This window comes from Astatotilapia calliptera, chromosome 20 (genome assembly GCF_900246225.1).
Source record: "Astatotilapia calliptera chromosome 20, fAstCal1.2, whole genome shotgun sequence".
Taxonomy (NCBI): Eukaryota; Metazoa; Chordata; class Actinopteri; order Cichliformes; family Cichlidae; genus Astatotilapia; species Astatotilapia calliptera.
Window position 1 is genome coordinate 5,553,223 of NC_039321.1, and position 17,691 is coordinate 5,570,913.

General features: G+C 41.2%; 1 protein-coding gene across 4 annotated transcripts in view; it reads left to right on the forward strand.

The window, feature by feature from the left end:
• Positions 1-17,691, forward strand: part of LOC113012909 (tubulin alpha-1A chain) — a 20,025-nt gene continuing 2,334 nt past the window's right edge. Inside the window, exons 1-5 of one of the 4 annotated variants that reach the window (XM_026153347.1) lie at positions 1-106; positions 2,910-3,132; positions 3,219-3,367; positions 3,463-4,389; positions 11,676-11,785. In XM_026153347.1, the coding sequence (XP_026009132.1) occupies positions 104-106; positions 2,910-3,132; positions 3,219-3,367; positions 3,463-4,389; positions 11,676-11,723 (1,350 nt within the window). In that variant the 5' untranslated portion in view covers positions 1-103 and the 3' untranslated portion in view covers positions 11,724-11,785. Of the gene's footprint in view, positions 107-2,909; positions 3,133-3,218; positions 3,368-3,462; positions 4,609-9,369; positions 9,485-10,190; positions 10,414-10,498; positions 10,648-10,748; positions 15,500-17,205; positions 17,429-17,514; positions 17,664-17,691 lie in introns of those variants that run through there. The other 3 variants (XM_026153345.1, XM_026153346.1, XM_026153348.1) reach the window with 3 other exon arrangements.

A 17,691-nucleotide genomic window follows, 5' to 3' on the forward strand; every position in this document is an offset into this window, starting at 1 on the left:
CATGTGCGCCATTATCTCTTACATCGACCCCATAACAGTCGAATTGTAAGACTGCTTATCGAGGAGCTTCTGCCAACCTCCACCGCGACTATAACATAACAAAATGGTAAGAACTTTTAAAAAAGCTTTGTTAACAGGCCATACTTGAGGCACACTTAAAAAAAAAGAAGAAGGTGGGTGTGATTTGTAAGTTGAGCTCTTATAACGGAGGTTTGCTTTACCTTTAAATGAAAAGTGGGATTTAAAACTGTGTGGCTGATTTTGCTATATAGATATTCAATTTCTTGCAGTGTAGTGTGGGGGGTTTTAGTCCCAGCTTGAGATGGGGAGATGCTCTGACGCCTTTCAATTGGGGGACGTGGCGGGCAGACCGAACAAAAGAGGTTTTCAGGGGTGGACAGAGGGAATAATGGAGGCTTCAGTCCAGCCGGTGACTCTGCGGTATTTTATTCTCTCACTGGCATGACAAAAGCCCCGGTCATCACTAGTCGTGACCGCGACGGGCTGTAAGGGCACGGCACTGGCAGGGAGAATGGCATTAAGCTGTATCAGCTTAAAAAGAATGCCCCACACCCACAGTAACCCAATCCTTAGGGAAAACTGGATGAAAATGCCCTGTCAGCGCGGCAAGCCATTAAAAATGCATGCGAGTAACGGACTCTCCCGGGCTGATAGTTACCGCACTGATGCACAGCCAGCCACCTAGCAGATGTACAGCCGGCAACCTAGTAGTATTTTCTGTTATAACGGTTTAGTTTCAGTGATGAGTCGAAATCAGTGGCATTAACATATAGACAGACCTAACACTGAATTAAAATGATCAATTCTCTGATGGCAAAGATGGCGTAACTTGTGGGGGGGGGGGGGGGGGGGGGGGGGGCGCAAAACCGCATTTTGGGGCTAAACTGGCAAACTTTTGAGCCATTTTTCCACATTTGAATGGTGGTTCAACGCATGCAGTTATTATGCTGTGAAATCAATACCCGTGGGCAGGCCCGGCCCTAACCAATCTGGCGCCCTAGGCAAGATTTTAGGTGGCGCCCCCCTACATCGGCAGTGTAGTGTATGTACTCACAAGAAACTGAATAGCTTTGTCTTTGACCTTTTTTTTTTACTTAAAGAAAGCAAATTCACAATCAGAATAATTAACAAGATAAAAAAATATACGAATAAATAAATGAATACAAAAAGTAAAAAATGAATATATGAAATACAATAAATTTTACATACATAAACACAATAAAACGTGTCAACAAGTTGGATAAAATAAATTAAAAATACAATATAAATAAGGCAACAGGAAGACCGCTTGATGCTGCTGCATCATGGCTGGGTTGTGCTGCTGATGCTGCATCACTGGTGGGTTGTGCTGCTGAAGTGGAGGCAGCGGCGGTAGATGCGGTAGATGGCCCAGGGGTGGGATTTAGAAACTTCAACAGTGCATCTGAAGAGAGGAGTATGTGACACCACTGAGTATTAAAGTCTAATAATAAAAACATATGATTCCAGGAATAAAATGAAATGATATAATATAAATGAAAAACCAAAGAGATATATGTATGATGTTAACTGATATGCAAATTAGATTAGATTCAATTTATTGTCATCATTACAGTGAAATGCTGAACAGCAGAATGCAAAGTAACAGTATAATATCATATGAGAATGTTATGTTATGATTATCTTTGACCGAATCACAGCAGTGCTCATATTAAAAAACAGCATTCCCTCTCATGTGATATTGCTTAATTAACACTAATGATGTGCACTTTAACAACTAGGCTTTCAACTATAATATATACAGGGGTGGAAAAGTGACTATTACCTGCAGGGTAAACGTTAGCTAACCAGAAGGCAATAACAATGTAAACAAAAAACACCTGCTTAAAAGATGAATACAAATGAGGAATGGTGGGAAAGGTGGGAGTACTGTAATTACCTAACGTTACATTATTATTTTCCATAACAATTTAGCCCCCTCCACAATATTAACTGACGTTAAAACAGTTAACTAGCTATTTATTGATTAGCAATTAGCGAATCATGTAACATTAGCTTAATGCTAAAAATTTAGGTTACTATCACATTCAGACAAATAATTTCATGTAGGCTAACGTTACCTACCTCTGTCTTTTTCTCGTTTCTCCTCCTCTTCTTTTCTCTTTTTTCTTCCCTGGGCACCTGACAGTTTTGGCCGTTTTGACATCTTGTGTTGATTTTTTGATGTGGTGACGTCCAAAAGGAACCATGATACGGGAAGGGAGGGGGCGCACCGTGCGGGGATTATTTGTTGTAACAAATAATATTTCTATTAAATAAGCTTTACTTTGCATTTTAATTAACGTGGGATTATTTTTTGTATGTAGAAATAATAGTACCAACTTTTTTTTTTTTTTTCAACATTTGTGGCACTGGCGTGGCGCCCCCTGATGGACCGCGCCTTTAGCATTTGCCTATACGGCCTATGCCACGGGCCGGCCCTGCCCGTGGGCATTACCACTATGGCTGCCTTGCTTCCTTGACTAAACTTTTCTCCTTTAACGGCTCAACCTTTTCTAATATTCACGCTTCCCAACGAATTTCAACAGCCCCGACGTCATCGGTTGCCAGAGTGAAGGGTTTGTCGCATAGCAACGAGGTTCCAGACACAATCCAGTGCACCTGTTGGGCGGGAAAAAAATAAGACTAGTTGTTGCTAATAAAAGAACATGTTTGGATCAGTAAAAGTGACTCTCACCCAAAACAACTGAATGAAGAAAAACACTTTGAACAGTTTTGTCCTTTGTTTTGTTTGCATAAATAAATTATTTTATTTTTGCATAAATAAATAAATAAATAAATGAATACATTTACAGCTAAATTAAACCCCCCCCCCCCCCCTTTATCGCTTTGTTTTCTTCTCTCCACAGCGTGAGTGTATCTCCATCCACGTTGGTCAGGCTGGTGTCCAGATCGGCAATGCCTGCTGGGAGCTTTACTGCCTGGAACATGGGATCCAGCCGGACGGACAGATGCCCAGTGACAAGACCATTGGAGGAGGAGATGATTCCTTCAACACCTTCTTCAGCGAGACTGGAGCTGGAAAGCACGTCCCCAGAGCTGTTTTTGTGGACCTGGAGCCCACTGTCATCGGTAAGTGTCATCACCGCTCGCTGAACACTAATGTAGGAAAATTAAAACATCTTTAAAGCAAAACTAACGTAATGTTGTTTTCATAGATGAGGTGCGCAGTGGTACCTACCGCCAGCTGTTCCACCCCGAGCAGCTGATCACAGGCAAGGAGGATGCTGCCAATAACTACGCCCGTGGACATTACACCATCGGCAAAGAGATCATTGACCTGGTTCTGGACAGGATCCGCAAACTGGTGGGCTAAATTTACAGCAGCTTGTTTCAACTTTATCTTCAGAAAGACAAATTAAATAAAATAATCACTGGTTGTCATCTCCTCTCTGTCCTCAGGCTGATCAGTGCACTGGTCTTCAGGGCTTCCTGGTGTTCCACAGCTTCGGCGGTGGCACCGGCTCTGGTTTCACCTCCCTGCTGATGGAGCGTCTGTCTGTCGACTACGGCAAGAAGTCCAAGCTGGAGTTCTCCATCTACCCAGCTCCCCAGGTGTCAACTGCTGTGGTGGAGCCCTACAACTCCATCCTGACCACCCACACCACCCTAGAGCACTCTGACTGTGCCTTCATGGTAGATAACGAGGCCATCTACGATATCTGCCGTAGGAACCTCGATATCGAGCGTCCTACTTACACCAACCTGAACAGGCTGATTGGTCAGATTGTGTCCTCCATCACTGCTTCCCTCCGCTTTGATGGTGCCCTCAATGTTGATCTGACAGAGTTCCAGACCAACTTGGTGCCATACCCCCGTATCCACTTCCCCCTGGCCACCTATGCTCCAGTCATCTCTGCAGAGAAGGCTTACCACGAGCAGCTCTCAGTGGCTGAGATCACAAACGCCTGCTTTGAGCCAGCCAATCAGATGGTGAAATGTGACCCTCGTCACGGCAAGTACATGGCCTGCTGCCTTTTGTACCGTGGTGATGTGGTGCCCAAAGATGTCAACGCTGCCATTGCCACCATCAAAACCAAACGCACCATCCAGTTTGTGGACTGGTGCCCCACTGGGTTCAAGGTTGGCATCAACTACCAGCCCCCCACTGTGGTTCCTGGTGGAGATCTGGCCAAGGTCCAGAGGGCTGTGTGCATGCTGAGCAACACCACTGCTATTGCAGAGGCCTGGGCTCGGCTCGACCACAAGTTCGATCTGATGTACGCTAAGCGTGCCTTTGTTCACTGGTACGTGGGTGAGGGTATGGAGGAGGGAGAGTTCTCCGAGGCCAGAGAGGACATGGCAGCTCTGGAGAAGGATTATGAGGAGGTGGGAGTTGACTCCATTGAGGGTGAGGGAGAGGAGGAAGGAGAGGAGTACTGAAAGGGACCTGAAGGCATTAGTTAAAAAAGAAATATTTGACTAAAATGTTTCCTTTAAAGCATTCCAAATACAAATGTTTTGTCATTTTGGCTGTTCAGTTCTAAACCCTTGGAAATGTCAAGTTTGGCTATGCTCTAAATAAAACCTCTGTGATGAAAAACTGTTTAACTGTTTGTCTTTTAAATATTCAGTGATATTCAAAAAGATATTTTCAGAATGATTTTTAAATATTCAGAAACTTTACGACATATTAGTCATGAGTAAGTAGCACAAAAAGGTTTGAATCATGTAATTTAAGATGTTTCAAATTCATATGTTTTTAAACAAGCATGTAAAAAGCTGATTAGTTTTCTCAATAGCGTTCCAATCTTTTTTCTTGTAATCGATACATAAATCCTACCGCCGTGTTTATAACTACTGTTCATAAATACAGATTTTAAATATTAGTGTGAACCATTGCTTGAAGTTTCAATAGTTAAAGTCAAGCTAAGAAAATCAGTTTTCAGCAGGTGTTTAAAATTCACCTGCTGAATATCTGAGTGATTCAGCCGACCTGAATGACAAAGGAAGACTCTTTCAAAGCTTAGGTATGACAACTGTAATAGCACCAGCCCGTGTGACCCACCTGCCACAAACTTTAATACAAAAGCAGTAAATTTAGGTCAAGTAATGAATAATATCATAAACTAACCACCTTTGATTAAGTTTTTATATAAATAAATATGTTTATGTAAATATATAACTTGGCTGTTGCCCGCTTGCAGTACCTTTATGGTCCACCAGGGGGCCCCAGCCCACAGTTTAGGAATCCTTGCACTGTGACAAATCTTTAGACCGTAATGAGGATCCTGAGGTTTACAATGCGGTCTTCAAAATTTAATAATTAAATAGTATGAACTGTTAAACTGAAACCTTCAACTCACAATAGATCCATTGTGTGAGACTGGAAGGACACACAAACCCAGCCACCGGTGTAAAGTTTGGGCTAAAGCAAATATGTGGATCCATCTGCTGTGACAACCTCATGGAAAATAAGGCTGCAGCCAAAAGTATTCCACTACAACTAAAATAAAAATACTGAATTGACAGCTGTAGTGAATTACTCTTCAGGTCTGGTAAGTCCACGCAGGAACTATAAGATTAAACTATAAGAGGAACCTCAGATGGGCAGCATTCTCACCTGACCTCCTACTTTACTATTGTATCTAATGAAGCCAAGCAACAGCTTATCCTGACCTTATAAAAACATCTGGAGTTACAAAAGGTACAAAGTACATAAATAAGGTTAGGTGAACTTTTTTTTTTCCAGGATTTTTAGCCCCACAACCTCTGAAGTACAGGAGATATCCACATGAAATGTTCAGGGCTGAAAAGCACATTTACTGTAGATTTGCTGCTGTGTTTGGGAACTTAGCCAAGCTGTCAGACAGACGGCCTTACATCTGACTCGAGAATACTTTGATATACTGAGGAGCTCATGGGCGACTCAATGACTGCAAGGCGCCCAGGTCCTGTGGCTGCAAAAAAAGCCCAAAATCATCACTCCTCCACCGCCATGCTGACAGTTAATGTTTGTGCTGATTTACTCTTTTTACCAAATACGATTGTGTGCATCGTAGCCAAACATCTCCACTTTGGTCTTGTTTGTCCAAAGGGCTGTTACAGTTCAGATACTAACATAAATTGTGATGTCGTGTTCTTTTTTAGAGATCATGGCAGCCCCTTCCAAACAATCTGTAGTTTTTCCATTTTTTGTTAAATGAATGATGTGTCGTTCATCTGAGGTTGCATTTACCTGCTTTTAAGACCTCGTCTTATCACCCGATATGTAAAGCCTCAAGCGTGATTTATGGTCCCAGTAATGTGTCTGTCTGTGTACAGTGGATGAAAAGGGGTTTTTACACACCACTAATGTGTTTCCAACTGCACATCACTGAATTGAGTGCTGAATGACTTACAAATGGGCCGGAATGGAGGAGGGAGCAACAGCGGACTGGGAAAGGATGAAGCATAAAACGAATGTTAAAGATAAAAAATTAAAGCATGAAAAGTACAAACAGTGGCTGCGGTGGACAGTTTTCAATACTTATTTCCTCTTCAGATCCTTGCACGTTATCACTTTGTTGTTCTCAGCAGATGGCTGATGGACCAACAAACAAGAGTAGCCCACAGACCGGCTGTAACACATATTTTTCACACTGCCTCCATCAACAGCAAACACTCTCAGCATTCCATAACTACCTGCCTACCTGCCTTCCCACTATCACAGCTCAAGCATAAAACAAGCATTAGAACTTTCAAGAGTCTATTTTCTTTTTTGGCATGATTGCATTACAGACAAATTGTACATAAAGTAATTATTCTGATGAAAAAGGATGCCTGTTAGTGTTATAGGGATTAATACTGATGTTAAGATGTCGAGCTCATTTTAAACCGTTTGCATTCTGTTTTATCTACAGTGATTTATCATATTCCATAAAATAACATGTTTGTAGTGGCTGTCCTGTGAGGAATACATACCTCCAAAACAGCTTTTATTGAGCTCAGAAAAGCAGCTCAACTACTTGATTAAAGGATTAAAAAGCATAATAAAATATATCGATACATAAAAATTACAGCTGAATTAAAAGGCTTGAGCACTGTGTGACATGGTTAACTGCCAGTATTCACAGGAGGATTACAAATATTAATGAAAAAGTAAGTTTGAGATACTAATACTAATCTGAAAGAGTTTGTGGAGCCTTTGTCTGCTCAGTTTATTAAACAGCAAGAAGCGACTGTGCCACAAGATGGCAGTTTAATACAGGGTAGACGCAGAGACTTTGCTTTCACTTTGGGACATTTTAATTTCTGCCTGCCTATTTTTTTTATTTTATTTAACTGAACTGAACTAACTGAACAAAGCACTGCTTACTTTGCTTTGCTTTGCTTGCTCTGACACAACGCCACAGCTGTAGCTGTGACTTCTTCTGGGTCAAAATAAAATTCTAGCCCTTTTTCACTTGCCTTTAAAATTTGAGATTTGTGGAATAGGGGTTGTAAATGTAATTGTAATTTTAAACAGAACTTAGATGTGATTTTCAGGCTTGACATTTTCACGTTTTCTCCCTTTAAAAGTAATGAAGACTCACTGAAAAGGCAAAAATGCAACTTAGAAGACATCATCTTAAAATACCTAAATTTAGGCTTGGGACCTAAATATCCATATAGTATAAAAATATTTTGCATGCATTTAATTAAATATGCTAATAGTAAAAATATCAGCTCATTCCTAAAGTGGTCAGATGGGATTTTTTTCAGTAGAGTTGTATATTGATTTTCAGTCTTTTAGGCTTGCTACCCTTGACAAAGAAGCAGTGTCTTGGAGCCATTTCAGATAGTAGTTTTCTCTAAGCTCAGACATTTTTATTCAGTTTGCCAGTTTTTAAGCATGCTTTTTCTTCTTTTGTCTACCACTTGTCCAATTCCTATAATTTTTTTAAAAACACATTTGCTAAATATTCAGCTAACTCTATGGGAATCACCTGTTGGTGATAAATACCATATTATATCTGTCTAAGTGAATGTTTGGCATTTTATTCCCCCACTGAAACTGGAACAAATAATAAGTGAGTTACTTCGATATGCTTGAATCCTCACAGGTCAGTTTTAAGTGGGTTAATAAACAAACAGAAATTCCTCTGAAATTGATCAGGTATTTGTATTTGTTGTAACTGTTGCTCCCCTATTGGCCAACTGGACAAATAAAGGAAAATAAGGTACATGGACTGGACTGAATGTGAGTGAAAAAAACAGCCAGTGCCCAAAGAAAAACTTTGAAAGACCTTCAGGAAAGTCTGGAGAATTATTGCTCAAGCTCTATTGTTACTTAAAAAAAATCTACAAGAAGCCCAGCTCAGGGGAAACAAAGCAAAGAAAAAAGAACGGCTCAAGACTTAATATAGACTTAATGTAATATTACCCTCCATGTTTACTTTTTGTGTAAGTCAGTATGTTTGTGTTTTTACTTTTTCAGGCTTCTGGTTTTGTGGAAAGAAGAATAAGCTGCTGTTTTGAAATGTGTTCTATAAATAAATCTTGCTTGTGACTCTTTGGACCCCGAGCACCAGGTTGGGAGACATAAATCGACATTGTTTAGAGGTACACAGATATTTAAAAACAAGCCCGCAGCACCAAAATGATTCAGGTCTGGTTAAGTAATAATGTCATATGTGATGACAAGTTTCTTTTCTTACAAAAGGTTTTTTTTTTTTTTTAAATTTTGCTGACAATAATGCTGCCCTTATTTTTGAGGGAGTCTATTGGAGTGGATTTCTAAGTGTCATTTTCTTTATTTGAATACTTCTCCCAACACTCTATATTGTGCTTATAATACTCACTGAATGTCATTTAACTAAATAAAGCAGGACTGGGGAACTCAAGGTATATCCCACCCTCCAAGATGCAAGTCTCACCATTCTGTAGCCGGGATGAATCTCCTCCAGGCACTTGTACATAAAACCGGCACGTATAGAATCACCAGTTATATTAAAAAACCGCCTAAAACCTTAATTTGCTTCCAAATAGGGGTTTAAAAAGTTATTTTCCTCGTGAAAACATATCTTTTTCTCTGTTTACTTTAATTGCCATGTCTTTCTCTTACAATGTATCCGATCATATTTGGTAGATGCTGTAAAGTATGAGTGAAAACAGACAATAAAAACTTAAATGTGAAATCACTGGGGGAAAAAAAGCACAGTTCCTGCCTGAAACACACTGCTGGCAGCTGGGATTGCCTCACCTTCCTGAAAAGTTTGTGCCGTGTCAGGCTGAACGTGACGCTTATAATCTAACCAATAGGAATAGGGCTCGTGTGACGTGACCCAATCAGATTCAGCGGAGCGTTTCCGGCGGGTGAGCGAGTATAAAACGCCCCGCCCAGAGGCAACGCGTCAGTTGCCTCTTACACGGGACTCATAAAGGCCTATTTGTGGGAGCTAACGTTTTTCTCGCTTCCTATTCCTCATTTTAATCCTGAAACTTATCAACACAAGGAAACATGGTGAGTGTCAAGGGTTTTTTTTTGTCTTTTCCTACAATTAAGTTCAAACTGAAGTTATATCACGTGGTAGCCGGTAATTCAAATCAGCTGAAAGGGTCGTTAAGTTCAGTCGTTACTTTAATAGCTATAAGAAGTTATCATTTCAGGCTGCTAACCAACCCCAGTGTTCAACAGACATTTAGTGTATTTTTGGTGTAGCGTGACGAGGCACAGCCCAAATTCAAGTTCTGCCCCGTCTGTCTGTTTCCGGCTTCTCATGCGCACATTGACCTAGTTGGCAAAGGTCAGCCTGCAGCATTCCTCTGATTAGCGCCTCTCTGAAGAGGCCCGGCCTTTGTGAAGTTGAAGCCACAGACTCAGCAAACAGAAGCAGCTCACTTAAAGTTTATGGGGTTTTTTGTCTTTTGTTTGGTTTGATGTGAAAATGTTTGTTCTCGACACAAAAGATTTGCTTGTTGCTTTGCTTGATGTACATGTGATATTTCTAAAGGGCTCAGATGTTATCAGCCTCAGGGGAGTCATGACTGTGGCATCCCACTGCTAACAAAGAGCCTTATTTATTTTCTTCTTCCTCATTTCTCACATTAGTTCCAGAGACGGCCTCAACATGTGATGAGTAGCTTTCAGCTACTATTGGGATTAAAAAAATAGAATGGATAACAAATGAATGACTACTTTTTTTTTTTTTTCCCCCCCCTCTCCACAGCGTGAGTGTATCTCGGTGCACGTTGGTCAGGCTGGTGTCCAGATCGGCAATGCCTGCTGGGAGCTTTACTGCCTGGAACATGGGATCCAGCCGGATGGACAGATGCCCAGTGACAAGACCATTGGAGGAGGAGACGATTCCTTCAACACCTTCTTCAGCGAGACTGGAGCTGGAAAGCACGTCCCCAGAGCTGTTTTTGTGGACCTGGAGCCCACTGTCATCGGTAAGTGTCATCACTGCTTGCTGAACAATAATGTAGGAAAATTTAAAAAAATCTTTGAAGCAAAACTAAAGTAATGTTTGCATAGATGAGGTGCGCAGTGGTACCTACCGCCAGCTGTTCCACCCTGAGCAGCTGATCACAGGCAAGGAGGATGCTGCCAATAACTACGCCCGTGGACATTACACCATCGGGAAAGAGATCATTGACCTGGTTCTGGACAGGATCCGCAAACTGGTGGGTGAATTCAAAGCAGCTAGTATAAAATGTATATACGAATTAAATTATTGAATGAAGTAACTCATGCCTGGTTGTCATCTCTTCCTCTCTGTCCTCAGGCTGATCAGTGCACTGGTCTTCAGGGCTTCCTGGTGTTCCACAGCTTTGGCGGTGGCACCGGCTCTGGTTTCACCTCCCTGCTGATGGAGCGTTTGTCTGTCGACTACGGCAAGAAGTCCAAGCTGGAGTTCTCCATCTACCCAGCTCCCCAGGTGTCCACCGCTGTGGTGGAGCCCTACAACTCCATCCTGACCACCCACACCACCCTAGAGCACTCTGACTGTGCCTTCATGGTAGATAACGAGGCCATCTATGATATCTGCCGTAGGAACCTCGATATCGAGCGTCCTACTTACACCAACCTGAACAGGCTGATCAGTCAGATTGTGTCCTCCATCACTGCTTCCCTCCGCTTTGATGGTGCCCTCAATGTTGATCTGACAGAGTTCCAGACCAACTTGGTGCCATACCCCCGTATCCACTTCCCCCTGGCCACCTATGCTCCAGTCATCTCTGCAGAGAAGGCTTACCACGAGCAGCTAACTGTATCTGAGATCACAAACGCTTGCTTTGAGCCAGCCAATCAGTTGGTGAAATGTGACCCTCGTCACGGCAAGTACATGGCCTGCTGCCTTTTGTACCGTGGTGATGTGGTGCCCAAAGATGTCAACGTTGCCATTGCCGCCATCAAAACCAAACGCACCATCCAGTTTGTGGACTGGTGCCCCACTGGTTTCAAGGTTGGCATCAACTACCAGCCCCCCACTGTGGTTCCTGGTGGAGATCTGGCCAAGGTCCAGAGGGCTGTGTGCATGCTGAGCAACACCACTGCTATTGCAGAGGCCTGGGCTCGGCTCGACCACAAGTTCGATCTGATGTACGCTAAGCGTGCCTTTGTTCACTGGTACGTGGGTGAGGGTATGGAGGAGGGAGAGTTCTCCGAGGCCAGAGAGGACATGGCAGCTCTGGAGAAGGATTATGAGGAGGTGGGAACTGATAGCTTGGGAGAGGATGATGAGGGAGAAGAGTATTAAATGACTTAATGGTCCTGTGCCATTTATTTCTGTCATAAATAAAGTTTGTTCAATGACTGCAATTTGTCTTTTCTTTTTAAAATACTATAAAGGGCACTGGATATCAAATTTAGAATTTCAGTTATTAGAGCTTAATCTAACTTGTGTGGAATTAAAGTGCTCACATGATGCTGTAATACTTTCTGGTACGCACCACTTTAGAAGCCAAAAATCTGCAAAGCCCATCCATCACACAAAGGGTTGATCCTTTCTTTTAGGTCAGAACAATCATAATGTTAACCTTTCAAAATTCCCCACTTAATAAAGATCTCATAACTTGATTTCACATTTTTAATCTCATCAGCATCCATCTGTAGAGGCTCTACATCCCAAACCCTGCAAGACCCACTGTGGTTTAATATAATCTAACAGGTTTCTTGTGTGGTTACTAACAGTGTTTGAAAGTAAAACTGATTAAAGTCTAGTCACTTGGGGGCAGTGATGCTCCACAGATGTTCTGAATCAACATGTTGAAGCTGATCCACACTCACGTTGTTAGTGCTCCACTTGTTTTATCCATTTCAGTTCATGATTTGGAGGTGTTCATTTCCCTGTGAGGTACAGTGCTTCTCATTACTGAAGTGGCAGTCCAGGCTTATGCCCACAAGTCACTGTGCACCTCAGCTGAATCCTACCGATACACCTCAACTAAGTTATGCCAGTTCATACAGTTTTGTAATGAAACTTAAACAATCATGTAACTGATAAGTTGTTGCAGTGTGAGCTCAGTTTAATTACAGTTTACGGTGAATCGTGTTAACCACCATGACTGATGAGGACAATGAGCAGATGGGTCAGACTTTGAAGTACCCCTCACATCTATAAAACAATAAAGGTGCCATTCATCAGGTCATACAGCTATTTTTAAAGCAGGACTGTTTGAAAATTGCAAAACAAAATGTAAATGTGTCGAGGATACTGTGAGCACAGTCAAATGTTTTAGTGAGTGGTGTACTCTGGAAAAACATTCTCTCCCATTTGTCTCCAGCTTTGTCTCCGTATGTAATCTGAGACAGATATGTTTGCCCTCTCATAACTTTGCCTATATTTTTCTGTGTATAAGGTTTAAAACATGAATCTTTTTTATGATGATTATTTATTTTTAATGGAATAACAAAGTGACTTCAGCAAAATGCCCCCGTTCATATTGTCTGCTGCCACCTCTGCTCATACCTCCAGTAGTTCTATAGGATGGATGAGAAATAAAAAATAGAAAAGCAGAAAATAGCCCAGATTTCAGAGACTCCAAGTAATAGAAAGGATTTAAAAGATGAATTCCAATGGCAATTTTAGCTTTTTGGACTTTAATATTTTTCTAATAAAATGGTGCATTATTTCCTTTTATACTGTCATGTATATCCCCGACACTGCAATATAAGTTTGTCAGGAACTGTAAGAGATGAAATATTGTTAAGTATAGAAAACTGAATGTCAGCAGCCTCATACAACTTATTTCTTATTAAACCTGTGAAGTGGACGTGTAACGTCACCAAAAAGAGGCCTAAAGGCAGAATGTGGGGTAACCAAAATGTAGGTTATACAGCAGGAAATTTCATGCTGTCAATAATGGCAACAGCACCCTGCCACCTGGCATTCCTTCCCCTCGGTGCACCCCTGCTTGACAAGAGGCCAAAATCTGATTCCACACGTATGTCCTGATAAGTTAGATCGTCCACCAGCCAAGGACATCTGCGTTGAGAGAAGCCCTTCATGCAGGGGCAGTGCCAGAGCATAAGCACTGGGCGGGAACCCAGCTTTCACAGGGGTGGATTTGGCTCACATCAATTTACTGTTTCAAGTCCATTATGTGCAGGAGGTTATTATAGGTACTAAAAGTGAAGTAAAAACTGAAACTAGGTGTTAGAAAAAGAATGAACTGAAACAAAAATACAAACTAAAAAGAAGGTTAACTAAAATGATAATGCACTTACAAGATTAACTAAAATAAAAATAAACACTAAATCTTATTTTTGGTCTTTGATGAGGTCAAATTTGTAAATCAGTTTATTGAGACAAGGATGTCTACATAACCTGAAAATGTTTATATACGCATTAAAATATAAAGCTAACAGTGAAACTGAATATTTTCAATTAATAAAAATGAAACAGAATGACTCAATACGCTGTGGAAAGTAAACTTAATTGAAATAAAAATTAATACAAATAAAAGAAACATGTAACTCTGATGTTCAAAGCTATACTTGTAGTCACGTAACAGATCCATAAAAGAGAGGTTATAAACAAAGATGCAAAGCAGAAAAACCCGTTGGATTTACATTACATTTAAAACAGCAGGTCTACTGCAGGAGGCTTTAATAAACTTCTAATTTGGCCACATTTACAGGCTACACAACAAATGTAACTTTAAACTATCTGACGAACATATATCCTTAACTACAAGCATTCAAGTGGCTAAATTAATTCACCACATACTAGAAAAGTTGGAGTCACACTGCAGAATTTCTCACCCCATTTTTATTTATTTTTCGATTGTCTTGCCAGATCATGCATTAAAGCTACATGAGCTGACGGATGACTGTTTTTACTATAGCTCCAAAGACAAAGTGTAGGATCAGTGTCTTCAGTCATACTAGTGATCTTTATGACTGTATTAGCACTAAGCCTGAGCTTTGATATCTTTTTACTCGAGTAACTTAGTGCAGATGTTTATTTTAAGTTCCTTCAACCATAAAACCTATTTAAATAGTTTGGAAAGTGTATCGGTAACATTCAGATGATGGGGAACAAAGACCTTTTTAAACATACCTGAATCAGCAAATGAGGAGATTTCCATAACCTGTTTTCTCACATCCTTGTTGCTGTTTTTCAACCTCATCTAGCTTCTTTTCCAGGCAATAACCCAATTCCCCAATCTGCATCATTAGTACCTTTCCACTGAATTTCCAACCTTTTCACATAATCCTGAACAACAGCCACAATGGCAGTATTATTGCCCATCTTTAGTTTCACACCTGCGTGCTGTGGGTATCTCTGTTAGAAGAGGAGTGAGAAGGTGGCTGAAGTCAGCCTGGAACAAAAAAAAAAAAAAAAAAAATCAGCAAAATTCCAGGATTGGTGGCTACTCAACTTCCAACATACTTTTCTCTGGCTCAAGGCTATTATTTAAAACCGCTCTGGATCAGAGCTTTTAGTTGAGGTTTGAGGTAGAGGTGCACACAAACCTGAGAATAGAAGTTCCAGATCCCACTATCAGGACTCCTTTCTTCCGTTCCTGCATCGCTTGGACAACTTAATGCAAAACCTTCTGGTTGGACGAATCAGTGTTCTTTGCAAATAGGTGGCAAGTGACCAGATCCATTAAGCCCAGATGTTAGATCTTCATAATGTTTCTTTATAATTCTGAAGTCTATAAAAGCCAAATGTTCATATGGAAGTGTAACATATCCATTCTTCATATAATGAAATAGCCCTAATAAGTTGTTAAAACCATGTTGTACTCCACAAATATTTAAGAAATCGTAAGAAAGCACCTGCAGAGATCTCCATCCTACCGTCTGGTCCATTTTAACCAATAGGCGCAGGTCTCATGCGACATCAAACCAATCAGATCCAGCAGACTGTTTCCGGAGGATCTAGGGTTATAAAAACCACCGTGTAGCAGGAGCTGGTCATTTATCTCTTACACAGGATTCATAAAAGCCTGTTTGTAGGAATTAACTAATTTCTCCTCTTTTTCCTCATTTCGGCTCTGAAACTTCTTGACTTCAGGAAACATGGTGAGTAAATTTTTTTTCTCTTATTAAGTGTCGATTTAATCAAAAATCATTACTGAAATAGTCAATAATCAGGTGGCAGACCGTTAACTGAGATTAGCCGGAAGTATCAGCAGGATTTAGCAACACCAATTTCATTTTTAAAAGGATAAAATTCACACTGTTAACCAGACTACGCTGTCCTGACTGTATTTTTGGTGCGATATGACAGGACACATCCAAAATTCAAGTTATTTGCTTGTGTCCGTTTCCGGCTTCTTGTGCGCGCACTGAGCCAGTTGTCAACAGGTCATCCTGCTTTCAGGCTGAAGCATTCCCATGACTAACAACTCTTTGAAGGATCCTGGCCTTTATGAACCTGCGACCGCAGACTACAAACAAACCAACTCACTTGAAGCTCAATTGTTCTTCTTCTTCTTCTTCTCATGTCTTTAATGTTTTTGGGCGTGTATGGGCTACTTTTTTGTAAAGAAGTCTTTCATTGTCTACAGCTGTGTTTGCTTTGCTGAACTCTGATGTGCACTTGTTTGTTCTCGATTGTCTTGTCCTGGCTCACATGCGACATATTTCTAAAGGGTTGTTAGTTCAGAGCGTAAAAGGCCTCAGGTGACCACATGAGTAGCGGACAGGCTATGTAAATTGGAGTAGCGATTTCGGACTATAGAAAGCGGCAAATAGCGGGCGGAATTTTTAAGATCCCACACATTCTGAACGTCCTGAATCTGTCGCCATCTCCTGTAGATTGCTCTCGCCACTGCGACCATAGCGCGCGGGTGCGCTCCCCAAATACGCAAAAAGTTGCGCACACGCTGCCATCTATCCGTCTCTCTCCCGTGATCGATGTGATCTCTTTCCAGTGTCTACCTGCTAATTTATGACGAAAATGTTTCTGATGTAAGAGGGTCTAAAGAAAGTTAAAGCTGAGACAAAACCAAAAACTGATGTCACTACTGAAGAGTGAGAGACCGGAGGATGTACTACAGACCATGTTCTCCAACCTTAGGCTTTAGGTTTTGTAGAACCAACTAAGTCAGAGTCGGAGATTATTATCAGACAGTGGTTATGATCCTTCTGCAGGGTCTGTGAGTGCTTACACAACAGGCAAGTTTGGTGCATCATTTGACTCTTCTGCACCAAAATGGATTAGTTGAGCAGCGACTTCTCAAATCAGATGCAAATGATAGAAAAAATAAAGCTGACATTCCTGAATACAGGCAAATTTCTGTGACTGGTCCTTTGTTGGTAGGATGTGGTTTAACCTTTTAAAATAAAAGGTGTTACTTCAGAAGAAAAATTACATCAGTGATGAATTCACCCTTAAACCAAAACTCTAAACATAACCTGGCCTGACTTCCGCATAAGTTACCTTTGCGATGTAATTAGGTTAAGAGAGCTATGCAAGTGACAGTGAAAACTGACTTCAAGTTCAACTTGGCTCGCTAAAGCATTAACAGTGTTAAGAATTCTCTCAAGTGGGATTCATTTGTTGCAAGGGACAAATTACATAGCTGACTGATGGAACGATTAAATATTTTTAATGTTCTATACTAAAATTCCACTATTGCTGAAATCACAGTCCTAAATCATGAAGCCATATTCCCCCAGGTAACTTTACGTTAGTTGAAGAGCAGGTCTAACAATGTAATTTTTGGATAATAAGTCAAAAATGAGGTCACCAAATAAATGGCTTTTCCATCTCATTTCCACAGCGTGAGTGTATCTCAGTGCACGTTGGTCAGGCTGGTGTCCAGATCGGCAATGCCTGCTGGGAGCTTTACTGCCTGGAACATGGGATCCAGCCGGACGGACAGATGCCCAGTGACAAGACCATTGGAGGAGGAGACGATTCGTTCAACACCTTCTTCAGTGAGACTTGTTCTGGAAAGCACGTCCCCAGAGCTGTTTTTGTGGACCTGGAGCCCACTGTCATCGGTAAGTGTCATCACCGCTCGCTGAACAATAATGTAGGAAAATTAAAAAATCTTTAAAGCAAAACTAAAGTAATGTTGTTTGCATAGATGAGGTGCGCAGTGGTACCTACCGCCAGCTGTTCCACCCCGAGCAACTGATCACAGGCAAGGAGGATGCTGCCAATAACTACGCCCGTGGACATTACACCATCGGGAAAGAGATCATTGACCTGGTTCTGGACAGGATCCGCAAACTGGTGGGTGAATTCAAAGCAGCTAGTATAA